Raw genomic sequence first — 23,258 nt, forward strand, 5'->3', positions numbered from 1 at the left:
GTGTGTGTGTGAGTGTGAGTGTGTGTGTGTGTGAGTGTGTGAGTGTGTGTGTGAGTGTGTGTGTGTGTGTGAGTGTGTGAGTGTGTGAGTGTGTGTGTGTGTGTGTGTGAGAGTGTGTGTGTGTGTGAGTGTGTGAGTGTGTGTGTGTGAGTGTGTGTGTGTGTGAGAGTGTGAGTGTGTGTGTGTGTGTGTGAGTGTGTGAGTGTGTGAGAGTGTGAGTGTGTGAGAGTGTGAGTGTGTGTGTGAGTGTGTGTGTGTGAGTGTGTGTGTGTGTGTGTGAGTGTGTGTGTGTGTGAGTGTGTGTGTGTGAGTGTGAGTGTGTGTGTGTGTGAGTGTGTGTGTGTGTGTGTGAGTGTGTGTGTGTGTGAGTGTGTGAGTGTGAGTGTGTGAGTGTGTGTGTGTGTGAGAGTGTGAGTGTGTGTGTGAGTGTGTGTGTGTGTGAGTGTGTGAGAGTGTGAGTGTGTGTGTGAGTGTGTGAGTGTGTGTGTGTGAGTGTGTGTGTGTGTGAGAGTGTGAGTGTGTGTGAGTGTGTGTGTGTGTGAGTGTGTGTGTGTGTGTGTGAGTGTGTGAGTGTGTGTGTGTGAGTGTGTGTGTGTGTGAGAGTGTGAGTGTGTGTGTGTGTGTGTGTGTGTGTGTGTGAGTGTGAGTGTGTGTGTGTGTGAGTGTGTGAGTGTGTTCATCTCTACGCACCTCTGGATGGTTTGACGAGACGTCAGCTAGAAAACTCTGCTCATTAAAATGCTAATTTATGCGCGTTTCATCTGGTGGTGAGAAGTTGACCAACGATGAAGTGATTAAAACTTTTTGTAGATAATTCGGTGAAATGATTCCACTTCTCGTACCTCAGTACACAAAAGCCCGGGTGAGAAAGTCCTCTTCTAATACGGGGGTTACGGTGGTCAGGGAGTGTCTGTGAGGACGGACCGCGATCGGTGACTCGTTTCTCGATTGTCCGACCTGAACACACATAATGATTGATTCAGTTATTAAATTATTCAAGTCAAAAGAGCTTTCTGAGAGGGATCGATGCCTTCTGCTCTCTCACCGGGATGGAGACCTTCTGACCAACGCCTGGTCCGAGCAGCTCTGTAGTCACTATATGTCCCTTTGTGGTCAGTTCACGTCTCCGTTGGTGTCTTGTACAGACATTTGTCTTGTTGTTGTCTTGTATAGACATTTTGCATCCGCATGTGGTGCTTCTGCATCTTTGCTGTTGCCACGCTGTTGTTCTGCAACATCTTGTGTGTTCTTGTTTGTTAAATCATGGATCAGCTCTGGGGTCCGTTTCAAGTAGGAGGTTTAACAAACTGAGTCAAACCCTAAACTCAGCTGTTCAGAGTCGGTTCAATCAACGTTGAGCGCGTGCAGCACCACAGTATGAAGGCAGCATGAATGGAGCCACGATACTACGAGTTACCATGACAACCATTAACCCCTATTGAGCTGCAAAAACTTAATACTACACAAAGAATGTGCTTGTATGTGAGAGCGCGTCCACGATGGGGGACGTTACTTCTATGAGGTCATGGACATACCTGACGCCTGGTGCTGGTGTCCTCCCAGTGCCAGACACATGAGCCGTCCTCTTAAGGGCTCGAATCAGTTCAGATAAACCATTTGCAAACTGTTAGGGCGTCTTTTCCAGTCTCGTTGTTCAGTATGAACATTACATTGTAAAGACATTTAGAATTAGACGCAGCTTATATAGATTTGTGCTTTTGGTTGTAAAACAAGGGTTTGAAATGAGTCTTTAGGGTAAATTCCCAGAGGAAATCCCTCTGCTCACCTTTAAGGCAAAGTAGGCTAAATAATAATACATTCGTATGATCGTCTGCAGGCTTTTCTGTTTAATTACAGCTGCAGTTTTTCCTTTTTCTGCATGTTCGATGCTTCACCTCCTCATAAGTTTCCATAATTAGTTGCTGCTCAGCGGGTTAAAATATGCTGCGTGCGTCTTAAATCTGAATCAGTAGATGTGTGATGGACACCGTGGTCTACTTAAGAAAGCCGTGGACGTGCACTGATCCCATCTGTGTGCATCTGGACTGAGTCAAGCGTCACTTTCACTTGTCCTGGATTTCTTTATGCTACTTTTGTGCAGACGGCCGTGTAGTCAGTGTGGAATCAGAACCAACAGCGTTAGACTCTAATGCTGTTGGTCAGCAGAGAGGTGCTTTATCCAGAATCTCCTCTTTCTGCCTGTTCGGTACCTCAATGCACACAACATGCTAATTAATCAAGGAACTGTGGTTTCATGTGTTTTGGTTTGAAGCCACTCAGTCACACAAGAGACGATCTGGACTGAAGCTGATGTGCTGCTTCTGATGCACCGCCAGGGTTTCTGAAATAAGACGTGTCTCTCAGGCACTGATACGTCTTTCATTTCATTCCTTACGAAGCAGAAATAACAGCTGTCGTCTCTTTGTGGTCCTTCTGTCTCTCTGTTGTCGTCTCTTTGTGGTCCTTCTGTCTCTCTGTTGTGGTTTTGTTTCTCTTTTCGGTCTTTTCGATTTCTCTTTGGACCTTTTTTTGTCTCTTTGTAGTCATTGTGCGTCTCCACGTGTTAATTTGTTTTCTGTCCCTCGGTAGTCTACTGCAGCTCTGTTTGTCATTTGTTGTGCATCCATTTAATGGTTGTCTCTTTGTAGTTGTCTCTATTCAAATTTGACTCAGATTGCGTCCCTCCATAGTTGTGTTGGTGGTCTCTTTGTAGTCTTTGTAGTCTCTGTAACTACAGAGACTACAAGTGCCTGTTAGAAATCACTGGTTATGAATTGGTGCAAAGGTTTTTACTTTCTATGCACAACTATAAAGGCCGTTTGTCCCGTCCTCCGTCAGTCCTCCGTCAGTCCTCCGTCAGTCTTCCGTCAGTCTTCCGTCAGTCCTCCGTCAGTCTTCCGTCAGTCTTCCGTCAGTCCTCCGTCAGTCCTCCGTCAGTCCTCCGTCAGTCCTCCGTCAGTCTTCCGTCAGTCCTCCGTCAGTCTTCCGTTAGTCCTCCGTCAGTCTTCCGTTAGTCCTCCGTCAGTCCTCCGTCAGTCCTCCGTCAGTCTTCCGTCAGTCTTCCGTCAGTCCTCCGTCAGTCTTCCGTCAGTCTTCCGTCAGTCTTCCGTGAGTCCTCCGTCAGTACAGCTGAACTCCCCCCCTCGGCCCCCGAGCTTTGTGTCTCCTCGTGTTGTGTTGTGTGTCTTTGCAGTCGCCTCCTTACAGTTGTGTTGTGTGTCTTTGTGTTCGCCTCCTTATAGTTGTGTTGTGTGTCTTTGTGTTCGCCTCCTTATAGTTGTGTTGTGTGTCTTTGTGTTCGCCTCCTTATAGTTGTGTTGTGTGTCTTTGCAGTTGCCTCCTTATAGTTGTGTTGTGTGTCTTTGTAGTCGCCTCCTTATAGTTGTGTTGTGTGTCTTTGTGTTCGCCTCCTTATAGATGTGTTGTGTGTCTTTGTAGTCGCCTCCTTATAGTTGTGTTGTGTGTCTTTGTAGTTGCCTCCTTATAGTTGTGTTGTGTGTCTTTGTGTTCGCCTCCTTATAGATGTGTTGTGTGTCTTTGTGTTCGCCTCCTTATAGTTGTGTTGTGTGTCTTTGTAGTTGCCTCCTTATAGTTGTGTTGTGTGTCTTTGTAGTTGCCTCCTTATAGTTGTGTTGTGTGTCTTTGTAGTTGCCTCCTTATAGATGTGTTGTGTGTCTTTGTAGTTGCCTCCTTATAGTTGTGTTGTGTGTCTTTGTGTTCGCCTCCTTATAGATGTGTTGTGTGTCTTTGTGTTCGCCTCCTTATAGTTGTGTTGTGTGTCTTTGTAGTTGCCTCCTTATAGTTGTGTTGTGTGTCTTTGTAGTCGCCTCCTTATAGTTGTGTTGTGTGTCTTTGCAGTCGCCTCCTTATAGTTGTGTTGTGTGTCTTTGTAGTTGCCTCCTTATAGATGTGTTGTGTGTCTTTGTAGTCGCCTCCTTATAGTTGTGTTGTGTGTCTTTGTAGTCGCCTCCTTATAGTTGTGTTGTGTGTCTTTGTAGTCGCCTCCTTATAGATGTGTTGTGTGTCTTTGTAGTTGCCTCCTTATAGTTGTGTTGTGTGTCTTTGTGTTCGCCTCCTTATAGATGTGTTGTGTGTCTTTGCAGTCGCCTCCTTATAGTTGTGTTGTGTGTCTTTGTAGTTGCCTCCTTATAATTGTGTTGTGTGTCTTTGTAGTTGCCTCCTTATAGTTGTGTTGTGTGTCTTTGTAGTTGCCTCCTTATAGTTGTGTTGTGTGTCTTTGTAGTCGCCTCCTTATAGATGTGTTGTGTGTCTTTGTAGTTGCCTCCTTATAGATGTGTTGTGTGTCTTTGTAGTTGCCTCCTTATAGTTGTGTTGTGTGTCTTTGTAGTCGCCTCCTTATAGTTGTGTTGTGTGTCTTTGTAGTCGCCTCCTTATAGATGTGTTGTGTGTCTTTGTAGTCGCCTCCTTATAGTTGTGTTGTGTGTCTTTGTAGTCGCCTCCTTATAGATGTGTTGTGTGTCTTTGTAGTTGCCTCCTTATAGATGTGTTGTGTGTCTTTGTAGTCGCCTCCTTATAGTTGTGTTGTGTGTCTTTGTAGTTGCCTCCTTATAGATGTGTTGTGTGTCTTTGTAGTTGCCTCCTTATAGATGTGTTGTGTGTCTTTGTAGTTGCCTCCTTATAGTTGTGTTGTGTGTCTTTGTAGTTGCCTCCTTATAGTTGTGTTGTGTGTCTTTGTAGTTGCCTCCTTATAGTTGTGTTGTGTGTCTTTGTAGTCGCCTCCTTATAGATGTGTTGTGTGTCTTTGTAGTTGCCTCCTTATAGATGTGTTGTGTGTCTTTGTAGTTGCCTCCTTATAGTTGTGTTGTGTGTCTTTGTAGTCGCCTCCTTATAGTTGTGTTGTGTGTCTTTGTAGTCGCCTCCTTATAGATGTGTTGTGTGTCTTTGTAGTCGCCTCCTTATAGTTGTGTTGTGTGTCTTTGTAGTCGCCTCCTTATAGATGTGTTGTGTGTCTTTGTAGTTGCCTCCTTATAGATGTGTTGTGTGTCTTTGTAGTCGCCTCCTTATAGTTGTGTTGTGTGTCTTTGTAGTTGCCTCCTTATAGATGTGTTGTGTGTCTTTGTAGTTGCCTCCTTATAGATGTGTTGTGTGTCTTTGTAGTTGCCTCCTTATAGTTGTGTTGTGTGTCTTTGTAGTCGCCTCCTTATAGATGTGTTGTGTGTCTTTGTAGTCGCCTCCTTATAGTTGTGTTGTGTGTCTTTGTAGTTGCCTCCTTATAGATGTGTTGTGTGTCTTTGTAGTTGCCTCCTTATAGTTGTGTTGTGTGTCTTTGTAGTCGCCTCCTTATAGTTGTGTTGTGTGTCTTTGTAGTCGCCTCGCACCTCTTAATGGTTGTCTTATGTGTCTTTGTGGTTCTTTGTAGAGTTGTGTGCGTGTCTTTGGTGTCAGTGAGTTTTCATGTCCTTTCAGTCGTCTGTTTTTTGTGTCTTTGAAGCTGTTTGTGTTACTTTGTGGTCACTGATTGACGGCCAACATGAAGCTGAAGGGGCTTTGGGAAACTGTCACGGGTGACGAACACACAGAAAACAACAGTTAGCATTAGTTTCATTTATGAGAGCTGACGCCGAAAATAGATGTTGGTTCTAATCCCCGTGAATCCCGGTTTGTTAGTACGGTCTGACGTAACTGCTCAGGTTCTGGTCCGTGTGTGTGTTGTATGAGATACTGACTGATTTTCAACCTGTCATTATTATTTTGTGATCCTGCTGATGCAGAGTGTGTAATCGTGTGTCTCTCCGGCCCCCCAGCGGCTCTGGGAACGCTGGAGTTTGATCTGCGGTACGAGCGGAGCTCCAGTGAGCTGCACTGCACTGTCCTCCGGGCGAAGGTGAGGACGCGTCATAGCATCAACGTTAGCATTCACCTTCATTTCACCGAGGAGCCCGGAAGCAAAGCGCCTTAAGACACGTAAAAGTCTTAATTCTTAATCTAGGGCCTGTTCTGACTAACTGAATACTGAATACCAGAGTACAACGTTGTGTCTTATAAGAATATGAAACTTGAGATTTGGCAGGCGACCCATCCAGTCTCCCGCCCGGAGGAAGCCGGGCTTGACTCAACGTTTCAGCAGTCCATAAGTTTCTGGCCCCATGGAGGGTAAAAATACGCCGTCTTAATTTCATTTGCCAGCAGCCAGATTTGAAGTCCTCCAGCGACTCCTTGAACGCGTCCGATTATCAACCTGCACCCACGTCTCCCGCTGACTGACTAGCTTCCGCTTCTCAGTCATGTGACTTCAAGAACCAATCACAACACATCAGTGGCGGCTGGTCCATAGAGGGCAGTGGGGCCATGAGCGATGGAAAAAAGAATAACAATGATACTTTTAATAAATTTGTTGGTCAATATTTGTGTTTTTGGACGTGGATTATGTACCTGGTATTATTTGTAAATCAAGATATCTGCACAAACTACATGGTTCTCCTACAGTCCTGTGCGCTGGTCTCTGCTGGTCTCTGCTGGGCTCGGCTCGGTCCCAAAGGGTCTAAGAAGCAGTCAGCCAATCACTGATGGACTTCATGAGTATACGTTGAGGTTTGGGCCCCTCGCCGCCCAACGCTCTCACACGCCGTTTAACGACATGACAAGAGCGAGACCCGACCCCAACCAGACCACATCCTTAACCCACACCAGATCCTTAACCCACACCAGATCCTTAACCCACACCACATCCTTAACCCAGACCAGATCCTTAACCCAGACCACACCACATCCTTAACCCACACCAGATCCTTAACCCACACCAGATCCTTAACCCACACCACATCCTTAACCCAGACCACACCAGATCCTTAACCCACACCACATCCTTAACCCACACCACATCCTTAACCCAGACCAGACCAGATCCTTAACCCAGACCAGATCCTTAACCCACACCGGATCCTTAACCCGAACCAGATCCTTAACCCACACCAGATCCTTAACCCACACCAGATCCTTAACCCACACCAGATCCTTAACCCACACCAGATCCTTAACCCAGACCACACCACATCCTTAACCCAGACCAGACCAGATCCTTAACCCACACCAGATCCTTAACCCACACCAGATCCTTAACCCAGACCACACCACATCCTTAACCCAGACCAGACCAGATCCTTAACCCAGACCACACCAGACCAGATCCTTAACCCAGACCAGATCAGATCCTTAACCCACACCAGATCCTTAACCCAGACCACATCCTTAACCCAGACCAGATCCTTAACCCAGAGCACACCAGATCCTTAACCCACACCAGATCCTTAACCCACACCAGATCCTTAACCCAGACCAGACCAGATCCTTAACCCAGACCACACCAGACCAGATCCTTAACCCAGACCACACCAGATCCTTAACCCACACCAGATCCTTAACCCACACCAGATCCTTAACCCAGACCAGACCACATCCTTAACCCAGACCAGACCAGATCCTTAACCCAGACCACACCAGACCAGATCCTTAACCCAGACCAGACCAGACCACGGGTCGGGGTGAGAGGAAAGCCGCACACGGCGCTTAAGTAAAGACTTCTACACCGAGATGTTTAGCTAGCTCGTTAGCTACGTGCTAACGGCGTATATTCGTCCACATGACGTCACTGTGTTAAAGTCGCTGCCCAGCTGTGACGCACACGGGACGGTGGTGAGGACACACAACCAGGACCTGGATGAAAACAGGCACATTTTATCCAAAATAATTCATTGTGTGAAGTTTTGTGGGTCTTTTGAGTTTGTCTCTCCTCAACACACCAGGTTCATTAGGTGCATCTCAAAACATGTTCTAATAGATTTATATAAATATATTTTTATTGTAATATATTATCCTTTCTTTTATGATATTTATAATAGTTACGATATGATAGCAAAATGAATCATACTGGGATGTTTACTAAAACTGATTGGCCCGACTAAAAAAGAAATCCACTGAGGCTGATTATTCATGAGAAACCCAGTCTACTACTTTTATTTCTGAACTATTGGATTTGTTGTTAAATTAAGATTTTAAAGAATTCTTAGAGGATCTAAAGCTCATAAAAGTGAAGCTTTAGTTGTTAAAATACACGCCAGTGCTAATGCTAATCACTAGCAAATGTCTAAGCTTGCTATGAAAGCTCACATTTTGAAGCTTGTACCGTATTTGTCCCTGATGTAGACTCTTTAAAGCACTCATATCCAAACATAAGAAATAGTCAGCTTGCTAGCAATTAGCGATTTTCGATTAGCATAAACTAATTGAAAGGTCACAGCTGTCCCTAATGATGATCTGATTTTTGCAAAGCAGTCAAGATCTGAATCCATCGTTCATCTTCATCAAGTTTGGCTTTTAAACTCGGGTCGCAAACTCATTAAAACAATTAGTACAGAATTAATAAATCCGTCTCTCTGCCATCAGTGCAAATGTCAAAGCTGTTGAATCAAATCTGGGAGTAATGTCTTACGCTGCCGACGAGGTCCTCGGGTTGAAACCGTGTGTTTAAACGCTTTAATGATTGTCTAAATCCTCTGGCTGATTTAAGTTAACTGCAGTGGAGATCTAAGAGTACAAAGTCATTAATAATAATCTGTTTAAAGTCTCAAATATTAGAAACATGTTGTCTTAAATAAAATGAAATCATGATTTATTATCATGGGACTGTGAATCAGGGAAACTCTGACGGATCTTCAGGAAGTTCATAACATAATTAATAACATTCAAATAGTTATTTTGTATTAAACGCAGGCCTGAGTTCTACTTCTAGTCAGTCCTGAGCAGAGCTCACTGTGACTGTTAATATGTCCATCCATCCATCCATCGTCAAACCGCTTATCCTGCACACAGGGTCGCGGGGGGGCTGGAGTCCATCCCAGCCAACTTCAGGCGATAGACAGGGTACATCCTGGATTGGTCGCCAGCCAATCGCAGGACTACACAGAGACACACAACCATTCACACTCACACTCACACAACTACGGGCAATTTAAAGTCCCCAATTAACCTGATATTCTGCTAAAAAAAAAAAAAACTACGTTCAGTTAATGATTGTTTTCAAGCTAATATGAGTTTGAACTTCCTCTTTTGAGGATCCGAGGTCACCAAAGCAGGACCTTCTCACCTCTTTTAGAAGGTGGTGTTCAGGTGTACACCGAAAGGCGATCAATGAAAACACGGACGCTCCGATCAGCTGATCAACCAGAAACTAGGGCCATTACACCTGTGATTGGCTCCTCAGAGGGACCAGACACAGTAATGCTCCGTCTTCTGTCCCCAGGGCCTGAAGTCGATGGACTTCAACGGCTTGTCCGACCCTTACGTGAAGCTTCACCTGCTGCCTGGAGCCTGTAAGGTGAGACGACCTTCATTGACCCAACGATGGCTGAGATATTAATAACAATCAAAGAGATTACAATTCACATTACAGATTTGATGTGTCTCTCTCCATTGGTCCTAACTGTCTCTATGTCCTAACTGTCTCTATATCCTAACTGTCCGTACCTCTGTCCTAACTGTCTCTATGTCCTAACTGTCTCTGTATCCTAACTGTCCGTACCTCTGTCCTAACTGTCTCTATGTCCTAACTGTCTCTATATCCTAACTGTCCGTACCTCTGTCCTAACTGTCTCTATGTCCTATCTGTCCGTACCTCTGTCCTAACTGTCTCTATGTCCTAACTGTCTCTATATCCTAACTGTCTGTTTGTCCTAACTGCCCGTACCTCTGTCCTAACTGTCTCTATGTCCTAACTGCCCGTACCTCTGTCCTAACTGTCTCTATGTCCCAACTGCCCGTACCTCTGTCCTAACTGTCTCTATGTCCTAACTGTCTGTTTGTCCTAACTGCCAGTACCTCTGTCCTAACTGTCTCTATATCCTAACTGCCGTACCTCTGTCCTAACTGTCTCTTTGTCCTAACTGTCTCTATGTCCTAACTGTCGGCCTCTCTGGGTTCTTCAGGCCAATAAGCTGAAGACGAAGACGATCCGTAACTCTCTGAATCCGGTCTGGAATGAAACACTCACTTACGTCGGGATCACAGAAGAGGACATGCACAGGAAGACACTCAGGTGTGTGTTTCATCTCCTCTGGGACTGATTACTTTGATTTATTTACCTGTCGGGACAGAAACCATCTGAGTCAACGTCCTCCATATAAAAGTAGAATATTCGGTAGAAAAGAGACAACGAGTGTGCTGCTCAGATTTCACCTTTTGACTTTTTTAAGGCTTTAAAAGCTTTAAAACTACTTTTGGTCCATCAGTCCCGAGAGAGCTTCTTGTTCTTCTATCACTGTGAGGAAACATGTTTGGTCTTTTTCTTCTAAATGCTTGAGAGAGAAACTTTTAGGGTTAAAGTCAGAATCTGTCAACTTTCTTAATTCCTGTCTCCTTTCCTGTCTCCTCATCTCTTGTGTCTCCTGCTCCCTGCAGGTTGACCGTGTGTGACGAGGACAAGTTGACTCACAATGAGCTGATTGGAGAATCCAGAGTTCCTCTGAAACGAGTGAAACTCGATCAGACGAAACATTTCCACACCTGCCTGGAGCACCCGCCCCCGGTATTTCCCTTAGCTCCTCCTTCACTATGCCTCAGAGGTACAAGTTGTACTTTATAGTGTACTACGCCTCAGAGGTACAAGTTGTACTTTATAGTGTGCTACACCTCAGAGGTACAAGTTGTACTTTATAGTGTGCTACGCCTCAGAGGTACAAGTTGTACTTTATAGTGTGCTACACCTCAGAGGTACAAGTTGTACTTTATAGTGTGCTACACCTCAGAGGTACAAGTTGTACTTTATAGTGTACTACGCCTCAGAGGTACAAGTTGTACTTTATAGTGTGCTACGCCTCAGAGGTACAAGATGTACTTTATAGTGTACTACACCTCAGAGGTACAAGTTGTACTTTATAGTGTGCTACGCCTCAGAGGTACAAGTTGTACTTTATAGTGTACTACACCTCAGAAGTACAGCTTGTTGCAAGATTCTTCTACTTAGGTGAGGTTTTGAATGTCCGTACGTCCTCTCTGTTTTCAGATACCCTCTCCGACCGCCATGGGCGAAGCCCTTCGTGGAATATCGTGTTACTTAAGAGAGGTGAGAACCTCGCTGGGCTCTGATGAGGAGACACGAGACCAACCGCGGTCCTTAACATCAGCAGGTTCAATCCATTAGCAGCTGTTAAATAACTACAGCATTTCCCACTTGGTGAATGAAAAGGTAAAGAGAGCAAATCCTTCAGAGGAAGTCGTTAAAAAAACAGGAAACAGTTTAAATACTGTTTCCTGTTCTAATACAATTGTATCAAATATGTTATATTTTGAGGACTCTTAAAGATCCACATCTGTCAGAATAAGTCTTTATTCACGGTGGACGTCTGTTGTTGTGGCAGGAGAAGAAACAGCTGTCTGGTCTCAGGTCCGTCCCGTCGGCTTCAATCCGCTCAACCCAAAGTTTTAGTTTGTGATTCACGCTGTGACTGAACGGGGTTTTGTTACAGAACAAATATTGAGTTGAGTTTAATTGAACCGCCTATTCGGCTTCATCTAGACAGACCTCCAGAGAGGCGTCTGCCTCCCACAGCGACTCCTTACAGCTGGAACATCTGGCCTGGGTTCCATTTCATTGCTTCTGTCTGAGTGATGTAACAGCAACATTGTATTCAATATGTACAGTTTATACAAAACTAATCTCTGTCCTTATGATTCTATTTTTGTGTTCTTTCTAAAAAAAGAGATATTTATTGATCACAGAGCTAACAGCTAACAGGGCTAATACATCTCACCCAGCGTTCTTACCTTAAGAAACTAATGAATGAAGATAATCAGCTTCCCCTTCAGTGTTTTAAGAATAAACGAACAATCATGTTAGATAATTAACAGTGCTGCTAATTGGTGATAAGAGTACAGGCACTATACTGGAGCCTCTATTTTACCCTCTCGTTTGGTTTGATTTGCTACATATTAAACTATATTAAGCATAGTGTAATTGTGTGTTACTCTTTTTTCTGTTAAATTAATTAGAAAGCAGAAGAAGCGAATGTATTAATGGTGGAAGCAGACAGAGAGAAACTCAATGGACCAAAGGCAAAATCAATAGTTTCATAAGCAAAACTAACAAATAATTTATTCTCAGACTTTCTCAAACTTTATTTTTCCAATGCAAGAAATTTGTTCTCGAAACATTTTTTGTTTGTTTGCACAAATCTACCTTCATACACACTCAGCCAATGGAGACGAGTCATCAGTCTGCTCCTCGTTTCTGTGCAGAACTCAATGTTTTAATTAGAAGACAAACACAGCGAAAAATAAGACTGAGACGTAATAAAATAAAATAGGGATTAACTTTGGACTCGTTGTTCTAACACGTACATGTTCGCACACACACATCTACATTCAGAGCGGCGGTGGCGGGCGGAGTAGAGCGGGAGCACCGGGAACTGCAGGGTTTCAAACCCCGGCTGCTCCATGTCCCATGTCCAGGTGTCCCTGAGCAAGACACCCAACCCCTAAGCGCTGCCCGGGCATAAAGTCGCTTTGGACGCTGTGTGATGCAATAGAACATCAGGACTTGGGGTCTTAACTTGTTGGTGACTGGAGGCACGTCTGGTTTTCTTATTTTTGACATCAAATTAAAAGCAGCAGCTTTGTTCGAATTCTGTTCAAATTTGCCAATCAGACCTTTTCGTTCTCTCTTTTTGACTCTTTTGAATCATAGCATTTGTTTCCATGGCAACGGTGGCCCACCAGCCGCTGCAGATCTGAACACTTGTTGGTAGAAAACAATACTTCAAGTTCCAATTAGACCTTGTGAGGCGTGTGGGGGGTATTAGTTCTGCCTGTTGGTGGCTCATTAGTCGTCACCTCGGAGATCCTACAGGTGCTTCACCCTTGGATGGAGCCGACGGGGGCTTAGATGAAAGACTCGCTGCCCGATCAGCTCGAAAACTAAAAGTATTTCCCATCCGTTCGCCCATGTGAAGGAGGTACAGCAGTGGGCTTTATTGGGAATGTTTGGCTAGTTTTCAGTAATCGATGGTTCCCCCTCTAAGCTCTCATGTTTCCTTTGAGCAGTTTTAATTATCCAGTATTACTCTATCTAATTAACGTATGGCAATCCTGGTAGTATTCATCGTTGATCTCCTGCACCAATGTGTAAGATGTTCTAAGACAACGGTGACAGAGTACTTGTACTTGTACTTGTACTCCACTAACTCTCAGAGGAGAGAGAGAGACTCACTCCGACCAAACGCCACCAATCTGCTTCTTTCCTCGTGTTCGTCGGTGGGAGGTCTTTAGGAAACACTTCATGATGCCTTTTTACTTCGATTCATGCAGACGGAATGTAAAAAGCTTTAAAAGGAGCAGTGAAAGGTCAAAGCGAGAGATGCCGCTGCGTCTGGTGAAGCGATTGATTGACGGACCACGGGGTGAAACCATGACAAAGCACAAACCGACGCAGACCGACACATGGATGGAAGAGAAGCTTGTGAAATTGTGAACTGGTCTTTCGTTCTTTCCCCTCGGTCTTCTGTGTGGGAGAAATATTCTTTAAAAGCTGGTGTGTAAATGATTGTTTAGCAGCTGAAGGTGTCCGAGGAGGGACCTCATGGTGCTCTCATCACCCAATCTTTGACAAACAGCAAAAAAAGTATGTTTTGGTAACAAACTTACCAGGTATTCCTCAAATGTCTTCAATCACTCTGAAAATATGAAACACAATTCGTTGTTCAAACTTATCTGATCAAAGTAATTTCACTACTCTAAAATGAACGGACCAACCAAACTAATCGGACTACTCTGATCGGACCACCTTAATCCAACCAAACCAATCGGACTACTCTGATCGGACTACCTTAATCCAACCAAACTAATCTGACTACTCTGATCGGACTACCTTAATCCAACCAAACCAATCGGACTACTCTGATCGGACTACCTTAATCCAACCAAACTAATCTGACTACTCTGATCGGACTACCTTAATCCAACCAAACCAATCGGACTACTCTGATCGGACCACCTTAATCCAACCAAACTAATCGGACTACTCTGATCGGACCACCTTAATCCAACCAAACCAATCGGACTACTCTGATCGGACCACCTTAATCCAACCAAACCAATCGGACTACTCTGATCGGACCACCTTAATCCAACCAAACCAATCGGACTACTCTGATCGGACTACCTTAATCCAACCAAACTAATCTGACTACTCTGATCGGACTACCTTAATCCAACCAAACTAATCTGACTCATGTGACTTTGTCCTCAGTGGGAGAACGAGCAGCTGCACAGCCTGGAGGAGAGAGGTCGTCTTCTTCTCTCGCTACAATTCCAGCCTCCTGTGGGTTTAGAGGAAACCAACGTAGGAGGAGGAGGAGGTGACCGGCGTCGCAGCGGGGGCCTCTGTGTGGGCGTGAGGCGCTGTGCTCATCTGGCAGCAATGGACGTCAACGGGTTCTCCGACCCCTACGTCAAAATGTGAGCGCCCGAGTGTCTGCAGGTTCTCCACCAGAAGAGAAATCTATCAAACTTCAACCAATCGCCTCCAGGGGGCACTTTACTGTTTCGACTGTTCTAGTGTTGAAATCTTCTTATCTCTTCTTCCCCTCCTGCTCTCCTTCTCTTCTTTCTTCTCCTTCTTCGTCTCTTCTCTTGCCTCAGATACCTGAAGCCTGATTTACAAAAGAAATCAAAACACAAAACGGCGGTGATGAAGAAGACCCTCAACCCTGAATTCAACGAGGTGAGAACCTGTGTGAAGATAGCCAGTGTCCTCTGGTAGCTGTATGAAATCTGTTGTCTTCATCTGATTAACTAGAGTATAATCGAATCAATTATTAAGTCCAACAAACCCAAACATGTCGGTAAAATGTGTGGTGTCACCGAGGTGTTTTTCCCTCTGAGTCATATGGCTCCTTTAGAAGATGGTAGGAAAACAGAACGGAACATCCTCCCGATGAAACCACATCCCAGAAGCAGCTGGTTCTTCTTGCTTTGACTCGCCTGGTGTCCTGAATGTGGACCTCTTTGTGTGTCCCGTCCCTGCAGGAGTTCTTCTACGAGATCTCCCTGCCGGAGCTGGCCCACAGGATGCTGGAGGTGACTGTGTGGGACTACGACCTGGGACGCTCCAACGACTTCATAGGTAGGTGAGACCTACAGGAAGCTCTTCCAGAACGTGTGGAGATCAAAGTCAGCTGCTACAGCCTAAGCAATCACAGCTCCTTTGTTATTGTAATAGGGAAACAAAGAGATGCCTTCAGGACCTTCAGCTCATGTTTCGTGTCCTGAAGCAAAATCATATTGAGGTGACACCACAGGAGAGTACGGTGGCTCTCAAGTGCAAATCACACCGGCGTTAGCTTCTTACGGAGAGGGTAGGGCCTTATAGCAGAGGGTTGGACAGACAGTCCGTCTGTCCAGACAGTCCGTCTGTCCAACCAGACCGTAAGAAGCTAACGCCGGTGTGATTTTCACTTCAGAGCCACCGTAGGAGAGGCTGCTCGCTGATTCCTCTGTGCATGTCGGCACCAGTAGAATAATGGAACGAGGCTGTTAGCAGCAGTTAGCAGCCTGTAGTCCACTACCTGGTACCAGGTAGGAACCAGGTAGACGCTGTGGCGGCTCTGAGAATAACCACACCCTTGCCGCTCTTAGGCGGCGTCTGCCTGAGCTGTCGCTCGCAGGGCGACGGCCTCCGTCACTGGATGGACTGCCTGAAGAACCAGGGCAGCCGGGTGGAGCGCTGGCACATCCTGACCAATGAGCTGCCCCGGACCCTCGGCCACGACTGACCCGCCGGCCTCCAGTGGTCATGGGGAGCCTTTTATTCCGGGGCGGACCGGAGTGGTGGATGAGAGGGTTTTGTGGCAAGAGACGCCATGACGGGCAGGGAGGGGGCGTGTCTTCATCATCTGCGCCCGTCTTTGGCACTCGATTAGGGTGGAGCTCACCAAGATCAAAGAGAAACCACAGACTTGTTCTCAAAATGTAATTGCATGTTCTTTGTTCGTAAAACAAAGGAAACAGTTCTATTTACGTCTCTGTTACAGTCAGAATAGCAGCTAAAGTTTCTCTCTATCAGTGATGTTTCCATTCGATTGTCAGGAGATTTTTTTTTAACCTGAACCTTTTGCAAATGTGTATTCTAGGTGAGTTTTGACTTCCAGCATCAGAAGCCTCACCGACCAAATATAATGCATGATTATCCACGTAGTCACGACAAAAGACACACAAAGACCAGTTGGGGGATCAGTATTGATTTAAAGTTTATATATTGTGATTATAGTGTTGATTTGCCCGTCTTTCAAACTTCTGTATTTATTTATCACCCAAACGGTAGGAAAAGCTCATGTTGTGCGTGGAGGTGGTAGAAGTCCACGTACAACATGTCTACGCATCGGGCTTAACGTGCGTGATGATGGTGTCGTCTCTCTCTGAAGCTACAAGGGGAACCAGAAGGTTTTAACACCTTAGAGCCGTTAGCTAGTCCCACTTGCTGGGTTCCATATTCCCACCATCAGCCAGCTGCGTGGAAGCCAGCAGTCCCTCTGAGCTTCAGTCAGAGCAGACGCCCAGACTTCAACCGCAGCGTCAGCCTTCGCTGAGAGAACTTCATGGTACAAAACACACCGGGGCGCCATTTTTGGGTTGTCTCTAATTACGTAGTTTCAGTCTCACACTCCTATGACCATTTTTTTTTATTGGACGCAATATTCAAACAGGAATACAAACATATTTGTTGACCTCTTATTCTTTATTAAGGTCCCATAATCGAAGGGGCGGGACTTCACCTCTCCGGACACATTGTAGCAACGTTGCCCGTTGCTAAGTCCCGATTGGATCTTTTCTGTCGCGGGGAGGGGCTTAGCCAATCGTCAGAAGGTCTTAAACTCATCAGCTTCCATTTCTAACTTGCTCTGGCTAAACATTTCTATTGCACCCCTCGGTGAAAAAATGAACGCATCCTATTGTTGCCATGACGATGCGGGTGATGATGTATCAAGTGGTTCTTCCTGGATGTTGCATGATGCAATATGTTGATATACTTCATATCTCTGTACTCCTGCTGCCTGTTTTCTTATTCAAAGTGCATCCAGGTGCGACTCTCTTTCTTCTACAGCGACTGAATGTAGGAATGTGTCTTTGTGTGCGACATCGTTGTTTACACGGATGTGTTTCCTGTTGCTATCAGCTGTTTGTGTATGATGCAGCAATAAATATGGAATGCACAGAGGACCGCGTGTGTGTGCGTGTGTGTGTGTGTATTGTTTGTGGGTCACTGCTGCCCCCTGACGGCCACAGCCCACAACTACAGCTCCACCACGAGGATGAAGGTATTTAAGTCCTGCAGAACCAGAATACTTTAATGTTCAGTCAGTCATCTTCTCTACTGCTCATCCTTGCACACGGGCCGGTACAACTCGCAATGGCAAAAATGTTCCATTGAACGAACAAGGTAATAGATGCTGGGACGGTGTGACCATGATGAAGAAGTGAGCTGGAGTGTCTCCTGTAGAGACCTCCTGTAGGTAGAAGAGCTGCCACGTGGTGAGGAGGAAGGTTCTTGGCCGTCTACTGAGCACCGAGCTGTTCTGACCGTTTTTCCCTTGCAAGGGAATAAACGGAGAGAGATACTTGACACAGAGCCCTGTTCTTATTTACAGATTGTCTGAGCAAAATCTCCCGCAACAAACGGTCCGTCCACAGGTAAATATCATCGGTCCATCATAGCTGGAGAAAAGCCACCTGCACCACCACAGCCCCACAGGATAGTCCACATCGTCTGCACTTTTATATTCTGACTCAGGACAATGTCAAACACATCAACAGGTACTGAAGTACTGTGATGTATCATTGTGCATATTTACACTGTTCTGTGGTTAAGATCTGGAGAAGAGTACTACAAAGTAATACTAAATACGTTTACTTTAGAGAGAATTCAAACTTAATGGAGAATGTGTGTAAGATGAAACAACAGATGACGGCGGCGGCCTCCGTGTGGCTGAAGTTGACTTCAGTATGAAGGATAAGCACTTTACGGATGGATGGAACTAAATGAAGGTGGGAAAACTTTATAAATATTCCCGGTTTATCAGACATGATGAACAATAAAACTGGGTCAATTATAAAATCGGAATCATAAAAGTTCATGAACATTTATTTTGTCTAAAAACAAACAGGATGTGCCACATCAACACAAAATACCCATAATCACACGGATCAACGACGTCCGGTCCGTTTCCCAGCATGCCTCACTAGAGACACATGAATAATGGCATGAGGACGTCTCACATGGTACACCCAGAGGACACTGAGAGGAGACAAGGAGGCAAGAAATAGAGAAAGGAAAAGGAAAAGGTGACTGAGATGTCGTCCCCACGTGGCAAGTTAGTAAATGAATAATTGAATATATTAACCCTCCCAAACTAAAGAAAGTGTGCAGGAGACTCCCAGTAGGAACCATTTGCTTGGGTGTTCGTCGACCTTTAGATGCTAAAGAGGTCAACTGCTCGCAGGTCCTCAAATGTTTCTTCTTCTACAACAGTATCACCAACATTGCCGTTAGCTTGGCGTCTTAGCTGGCTAGCTAACTCATCTATCTTCCAAGTGTTAGCTAGCTAGCTAGCTAAATAAGGTATTTTCCAGGTGTAACCCTATTTAGCTAGCTAGCTAACTTAGCTAGCTGACGTTACATAGCCTCAATAGCTAACAAACGTATGTATCTATTATGTCAAGGGACAAAATATTTATTGGTCATTGAAATAAAAGCTGTAACCATCAGTTCAATCTGCAACACAAAATGAGCCAATACATCAACAATGACGATAAATCAGAGACTGTATTGATTAATACGGACCAATGAAGAAGACTCTAATGAAGTGATAAGTACTGCATATCAATACAACGTTAAGGTACTTGAGTATTGAAACTTTCTGCTACTTTATTCTAGTAACCTATTTGGATTATAGATTATTAAAAAATATATTTGTAATATTTGAAAAAGTAACAGCGTTTTAACATTTAGGGGCAGTACTTGATTATAACACGTAAAATACTGTTTCCTTCCCTCCAGTGTATTATTACCATAACTTTACTCTCTCATGTTTCTACAGGAACACACACACACACACACACACACACACACACACACACACACACACTTCTCTGAACAGTTCACGTTTAAAAAACTCGAAGGAGAAGTTTGTTTAGTTAGTTTTTTTATCCTGACCTACATTCAGGTCAGAAACACGTCTGTGAAAGAAACAAAGATACAAAACCCACGTTGAACAATTGAGATGTAAACGAAAGCCCAAAGTCCGTCTCTCCCCCATCTAGTCATATCTAAACTATAAATTAATTCTAACCCTTTTCTCCCTCATCCATCTTTAATGATTTCGTTGTGTAGCACTGAGACACCAGCGATCTGCACCGTGACAACGGGTCCTTTCCTCCTCTGCCGCCGCGTGGAACACAATGTCGCTTTAAGTTAAAGGTGCTGAATCGGATTCAGAGCATCAGCTGCCTCGCTAGCAGTGCTAACAGTGCTAGCAGTGCTAACAGTGTTACCCTGAGGGTGGACGCTACGCTTTATAACCAGCGGTGAATCTCACACGGATCGATATAGAACCCGCCCCCGGGCTAGGCGCTCGCCACGAAGCACATGTCCCTCTTCAGGTGTATCTGCAGGCCGCTGCCGCTGCCGAAGCTCTTGGAGCAGCGGACGCAGCGGTACGGTTTATCCCCCAAATGCGTGCGCTTGTGCTTCTTCATGGTGTCGCCGTCGCTGAAGGTGCGAAAGCAGTACGGGCAGCTGTAGGGCCGCTCCCCCGTGTGGATGCGCAGGTGGCGCCGCAGGTTCCCCCTCTGGCTGAAGCTCTTGGAGCAGAAGGTGCAGCGGTGCGGCCGTTCGCCGGTGTGCGTTCGCAGGTGGCGCCGCAGGTCCGCCGACTGTGCGAAGCTCTTGCAGCACCAGTCGCAGGCGTAGGTCTTCCTCTTCTGCTCTAGGTGGAGGCGGAGCCCGCCGCTGTGGCCGAAGGCCTCACCGCAGCGGGCGCAGCGGTGGACGAGCTCGGGGACGCGGCCGGCTGCCGCGGCCGCCTCCCCCTGGCTCCTCTTGTGTCGGAGGGCCTCGCGGTGACCCGGGCGCGTTGCCGCCGGCGACTGTTCCCTCGAGACGCGAGTCGCAGAGTCCGCGAGACCTTCGGGTTCGCTCAGCTCGGGGTCCTCGGGTTCGCTTTTTATCCGAGCCGGGCCCGGCGGATCCTCCCGGAGGGCGGGGGCTTCCACGTGGATTCTAGGAGCCGAGGAGGCGGGAGGATTCAGGGACGAGTGAGACGGAAGAGGCGGAGCGTCGCCATACGCCTCACTCCCGGGATCCGGCTTCAGCGCGGGCTCACGGAACTCGGCTGCCATCTTGTCTCCTGGGAGGGGGGTCGGCCCGGGAGCCGTCTGGCTCTGGACCATCAGCAGCTGCACAGAAACCACCTGCTCGCGGGTCGGCTCGGCCACGGGCGGTCTGGGCGGATTTGGGGGGGAGTCGGGCCTCGGTTCTGGATCACGCTGCTCGGGAGATGCAAAACGAAGGCTGGACCGGGTCGACCCTGAACCGACACAGAACAACGATCAATACAGCCATCAAACAGAATCAGCACATCATTGATTGATTGATTGATTGGTGTCTAAACCGTGTGGAGTTCAACATTAACCACATTCTGTATCAACACTTCCGGGTCGTAGGACCACTTCTCACTGACCGTGTCGCTCTATTGTCAGAATGACATTTGATGCTCGGAAGGAAAAAACGGAAGTAACCTCCTGCTTGTTAGAAAAGACACATTTGTCGTGAAATGTCGACCGTGTATGTTGAAGTCAAGCGAGCCGAATTTTAGAGCGGGTCCCGCGTCAAACGCACAGACGACGGAATCTAAGATTCTGCCGCCATTTAACGTCAAGTCGCTACAAACAACCAGAACTCGCGTATTTGTCAGCGCGGTTCGCGCGGCGCGCGGCTCGGCCCTTACGCAGCCACTCCGTCCCGGCCTCCAGCAGCAGGAGGTCCCGCAGCTGCTTCCGGAGGCTCTCGTTCTCCCGCCGGGTCCTCGCCGTCTCCTCCCGGTACTCCGTCACCGTGTCCTCCACCACGCCCAGGATCTCCTTCACCACGACCGCCAGCCGCTCCGTCAGGTAGGCGTTCAGTAGCTGCAGCTTGGTCATCTTGGAACCATGAATGGCTGAGGCCGCGTCCACACCGGAAACCCAACGGGAAAACAACAAATGAAACCGGACGCGGTGTTCGTTCCTTCAGAATAAAAGCCTTTGTTTTTAGGGCCCGCGCCCGATGAGCTGTCAAAATCGGTCCTGGAAGGATGTATTGAAATTATTTTTCTGAGATATTTTATAACCCCACAAATTCTGAAAAAATGACCAATTATTATTAACCTTTTTTATGACGTTTTTTGACCCAATATATTTAGACTTATCTTCAAAATAAACCAGTATCTCATGGTGGACTATGAAGGGAGATTTTTTGAGAGTAAACATTTTTGTTTTGCAGCCAAACACTCTGGTTTTATAAGTAAAACGAACATATAATTTATTCTCAGTTTATGTATTTTACTTACAAACTTGATTTTTGTTTAGAATCCAAGACATTTGCTCTCCAAAATAGTTTTTTTGTTTGCATAATAAATACACAAATCTACCTTCATAGACAACCACCATCAGATAGAACCACGTCACATAGAACCACCATCAGATAGAACCACGTCACATAGAACCACCATCAGATAGAACCACCATCTGATAGAACCACCATCAGATAGAACCACCATCAGATAGAACCACGTCACATAGAACCACCATCAGATAGAACCACCATCAGATAGAACCACGTCATATAGAACCACCATCAGATAGAACCACCATCAGATAGAACCACATCACGTAGAACCACCATCAGATAGAACCGCGTCACATAGAACCACCATCAGATAGAACCGCGTCACATAGAACCACCATCAGATAGAACCACCATCAGATAGAACCACGTCATATAGAACCACCATCAGATAGAACCACATCACGTAGAACCACCATCAGATAGAACCGCGTCACATAGAACCACCATCAGATAGAACCACGTCACACAGGTCTGTGTGTACATGTTACATGTTACATGTATGTAATTACCTGCAGTGTGCTGCATGAGGACACGTCTCCGCTGGTAACTCGCTGTGAGTGACGGCAGCAGCCGACAGGAAGCGGACAGTCAACGCTCTGATTTCCTGCCTCTTTACTAAAAATGTTCAAAACCGTTTTCAACGGAAGAGTTCCGCGGTACCTTTCTCGTACCGGTACACCGTGTAACACTACACTCAACCAACGGTCAAAGAAATGTATGAACTGATGTCTCATCTCCTTGTTGGTGTCTTTCCAGAAAGAGCTCGGTTTATTCCAGCGTTGCTGCTCCAATAAATCTGAATCAACTTCATCTGGATCTCCAGTGTGTTCTATGGGTGTGTTACTGAAGGTCCCTGGTCTGTGAGGACGTGCGGGTCCTCATCTGGAGTCAGACAGATACAGTCAGTGACTCAGAGAATACTCAGGAGGAAAGATTCTCCTTCACAGGACCTGACTGTTAACTTTGAGACTCCGTGTTAACGTCCACTCTGACTGCAGGAACCTCGACGTGACGTCGACAGCCGACTCTCAACATCACTACAACACCATCCTGTAGATACTCGCTCTACAACATCAGGAGACACGTCCTCTTCTCACGCAGAAGGTACTGATTCAGGCTCTGGTCGTCTCTCTCCTGCATATTTTTGACCAGACATATTTTGACATTTAATAATATTTTTTGATGACAGAAACGCACGGCAGCATCAACCAGAATCTCCCCACAAGGTGCGAAGACATGTGAGCGCCCGACCTTTGCTGCCCGCTGCTTATGATTTATTCCCACTCCTAATCTGCCCCTTAACAATCCAAAAAACCTCAAATCAAGTCCCATTTACTTATCTTAAGGTAATAAACGTGATAACGATCAAATAATACATACAATTGTTTAAATGTATGTATATATCTATATATATACAGCATATACACAACTGTATGTATGTAGAGTTCATGCTGTTATTGATCCAGACACTAAACATGGAGTACAACATGTACATGAACAGGTAATATAATGTGTGGTAGTAAACGGTGAATGGTGCATTGTTGGGTTTCTGCTCTGTCAGCAGAGTCTCAGCAGGATGGGGACAGAA

The 23,258-nt window shown here is 45.9% G+C and overlaps 2 protein-coding genes across 3 annotated transcripts in view; one reads left to right on the top strand and one right to left on the bottom strand.

Moving 5' to 3' along the window:
* doc2a (double C2-like domains, alpha) overlaps nucleotides 1-17,224 on the top strand; it is a 19,736-nt gene extending 2,512 nt beyond the window's left edge. Inside the window, exons 3-11 of the mRNA XM_040189811.2 lie at nucleotides 5,766-5,845; nucleotides 9,260-9,334; nucleotides 9,942-10,051; nucleotides 10,414-10,540; nucleotides 11,018-11,077; nucleotides 14,258-14,466; nucleotides 14,650-14,731; nucleotides 15,037-15,133; nucleotides 15,646-17,224. Coding sequence (XP_040045745.1) covers nucleotides 5,766-5,845; nucleotides 9,260-9,334; nucleotides 9,942-10,051; nucleotides 10,414-10,540; nucleotides 11,018-11,077; nucleotides 14,258-14,466; nucleotides 14,650-14,731; nucleotides 15,037-15,133; nucleotides 15,646-15,782 — 977 coding nt within the window. The 3' untranslated portion in view covers nucleotides 15,783-17,224. The remainder of the gene's footprint in view (nucleotides 1-5,765; nucleotides 5,846-9,259; nucleotides 9,335-9,941; nucleotides 10,052-10,413; nucleotides 10,541-11,017; nucleotides 11,078-14,257; nucleotides 14,467-14,649; nucleotides 14,732-15,036; nucleotides 15,134-15,645) is intronic.
* Nucleotides 17,225-18,130: 906 nt separating this feature from the next.
* Nucleotides 18,131-22,675, bottom strand: LOC120827149 (uncharacterized). Of its 2 annotated transcripts, XR_013451375.1 has the most exons (3): nucleotides 21,012-21,273; nucleotides 18,666-20,591; nucleotides 18,131-18,604 (listed from the first exon to the last, which is right to left on the bottom strand). XR_013451375.1 is itself a non-coding variant. In XM_040189812.2 (2 exons), exons 1-2 carry the CDS (start codon nucleotides 21,202-21,204, stop codon nucleotides 19,630-19,632), a joined length of 1,155 nt encoding a protein of 384 aa, XP_040045746.1. In that variant the 5' UTR covers nucleotides 21,205-22,675; the 3' UTR covers nucleotides 18,131-19,629. The 2 variants fall into 2 exon arrangements, 1 of the variants encoding a protein (XP_040045746.1); XM_040189812.2 differs by having other exon boundaries at nucleotides 18,131-20,591; nucleotides 21,012-22,675.
* Nucleotides 22,676-23,258: the final 583 nt, after the last annotated feature.

The sequence above is a fragment of the Gasterosteus aculeatus genome, chromosome 11, assembly GCF_964276395.1.
Source record: "Gasterosteus aculeatus chromosome 11, fGasAcu3.hap1.1, whole genome shotgun sequence".
Lineage (NCBI taxonomy): Eukaryota > Metazoa > Chordata > Actinopteri > Perciformes > Gasterosteidae > Gasterosteus > Gasterosteus aculeatus.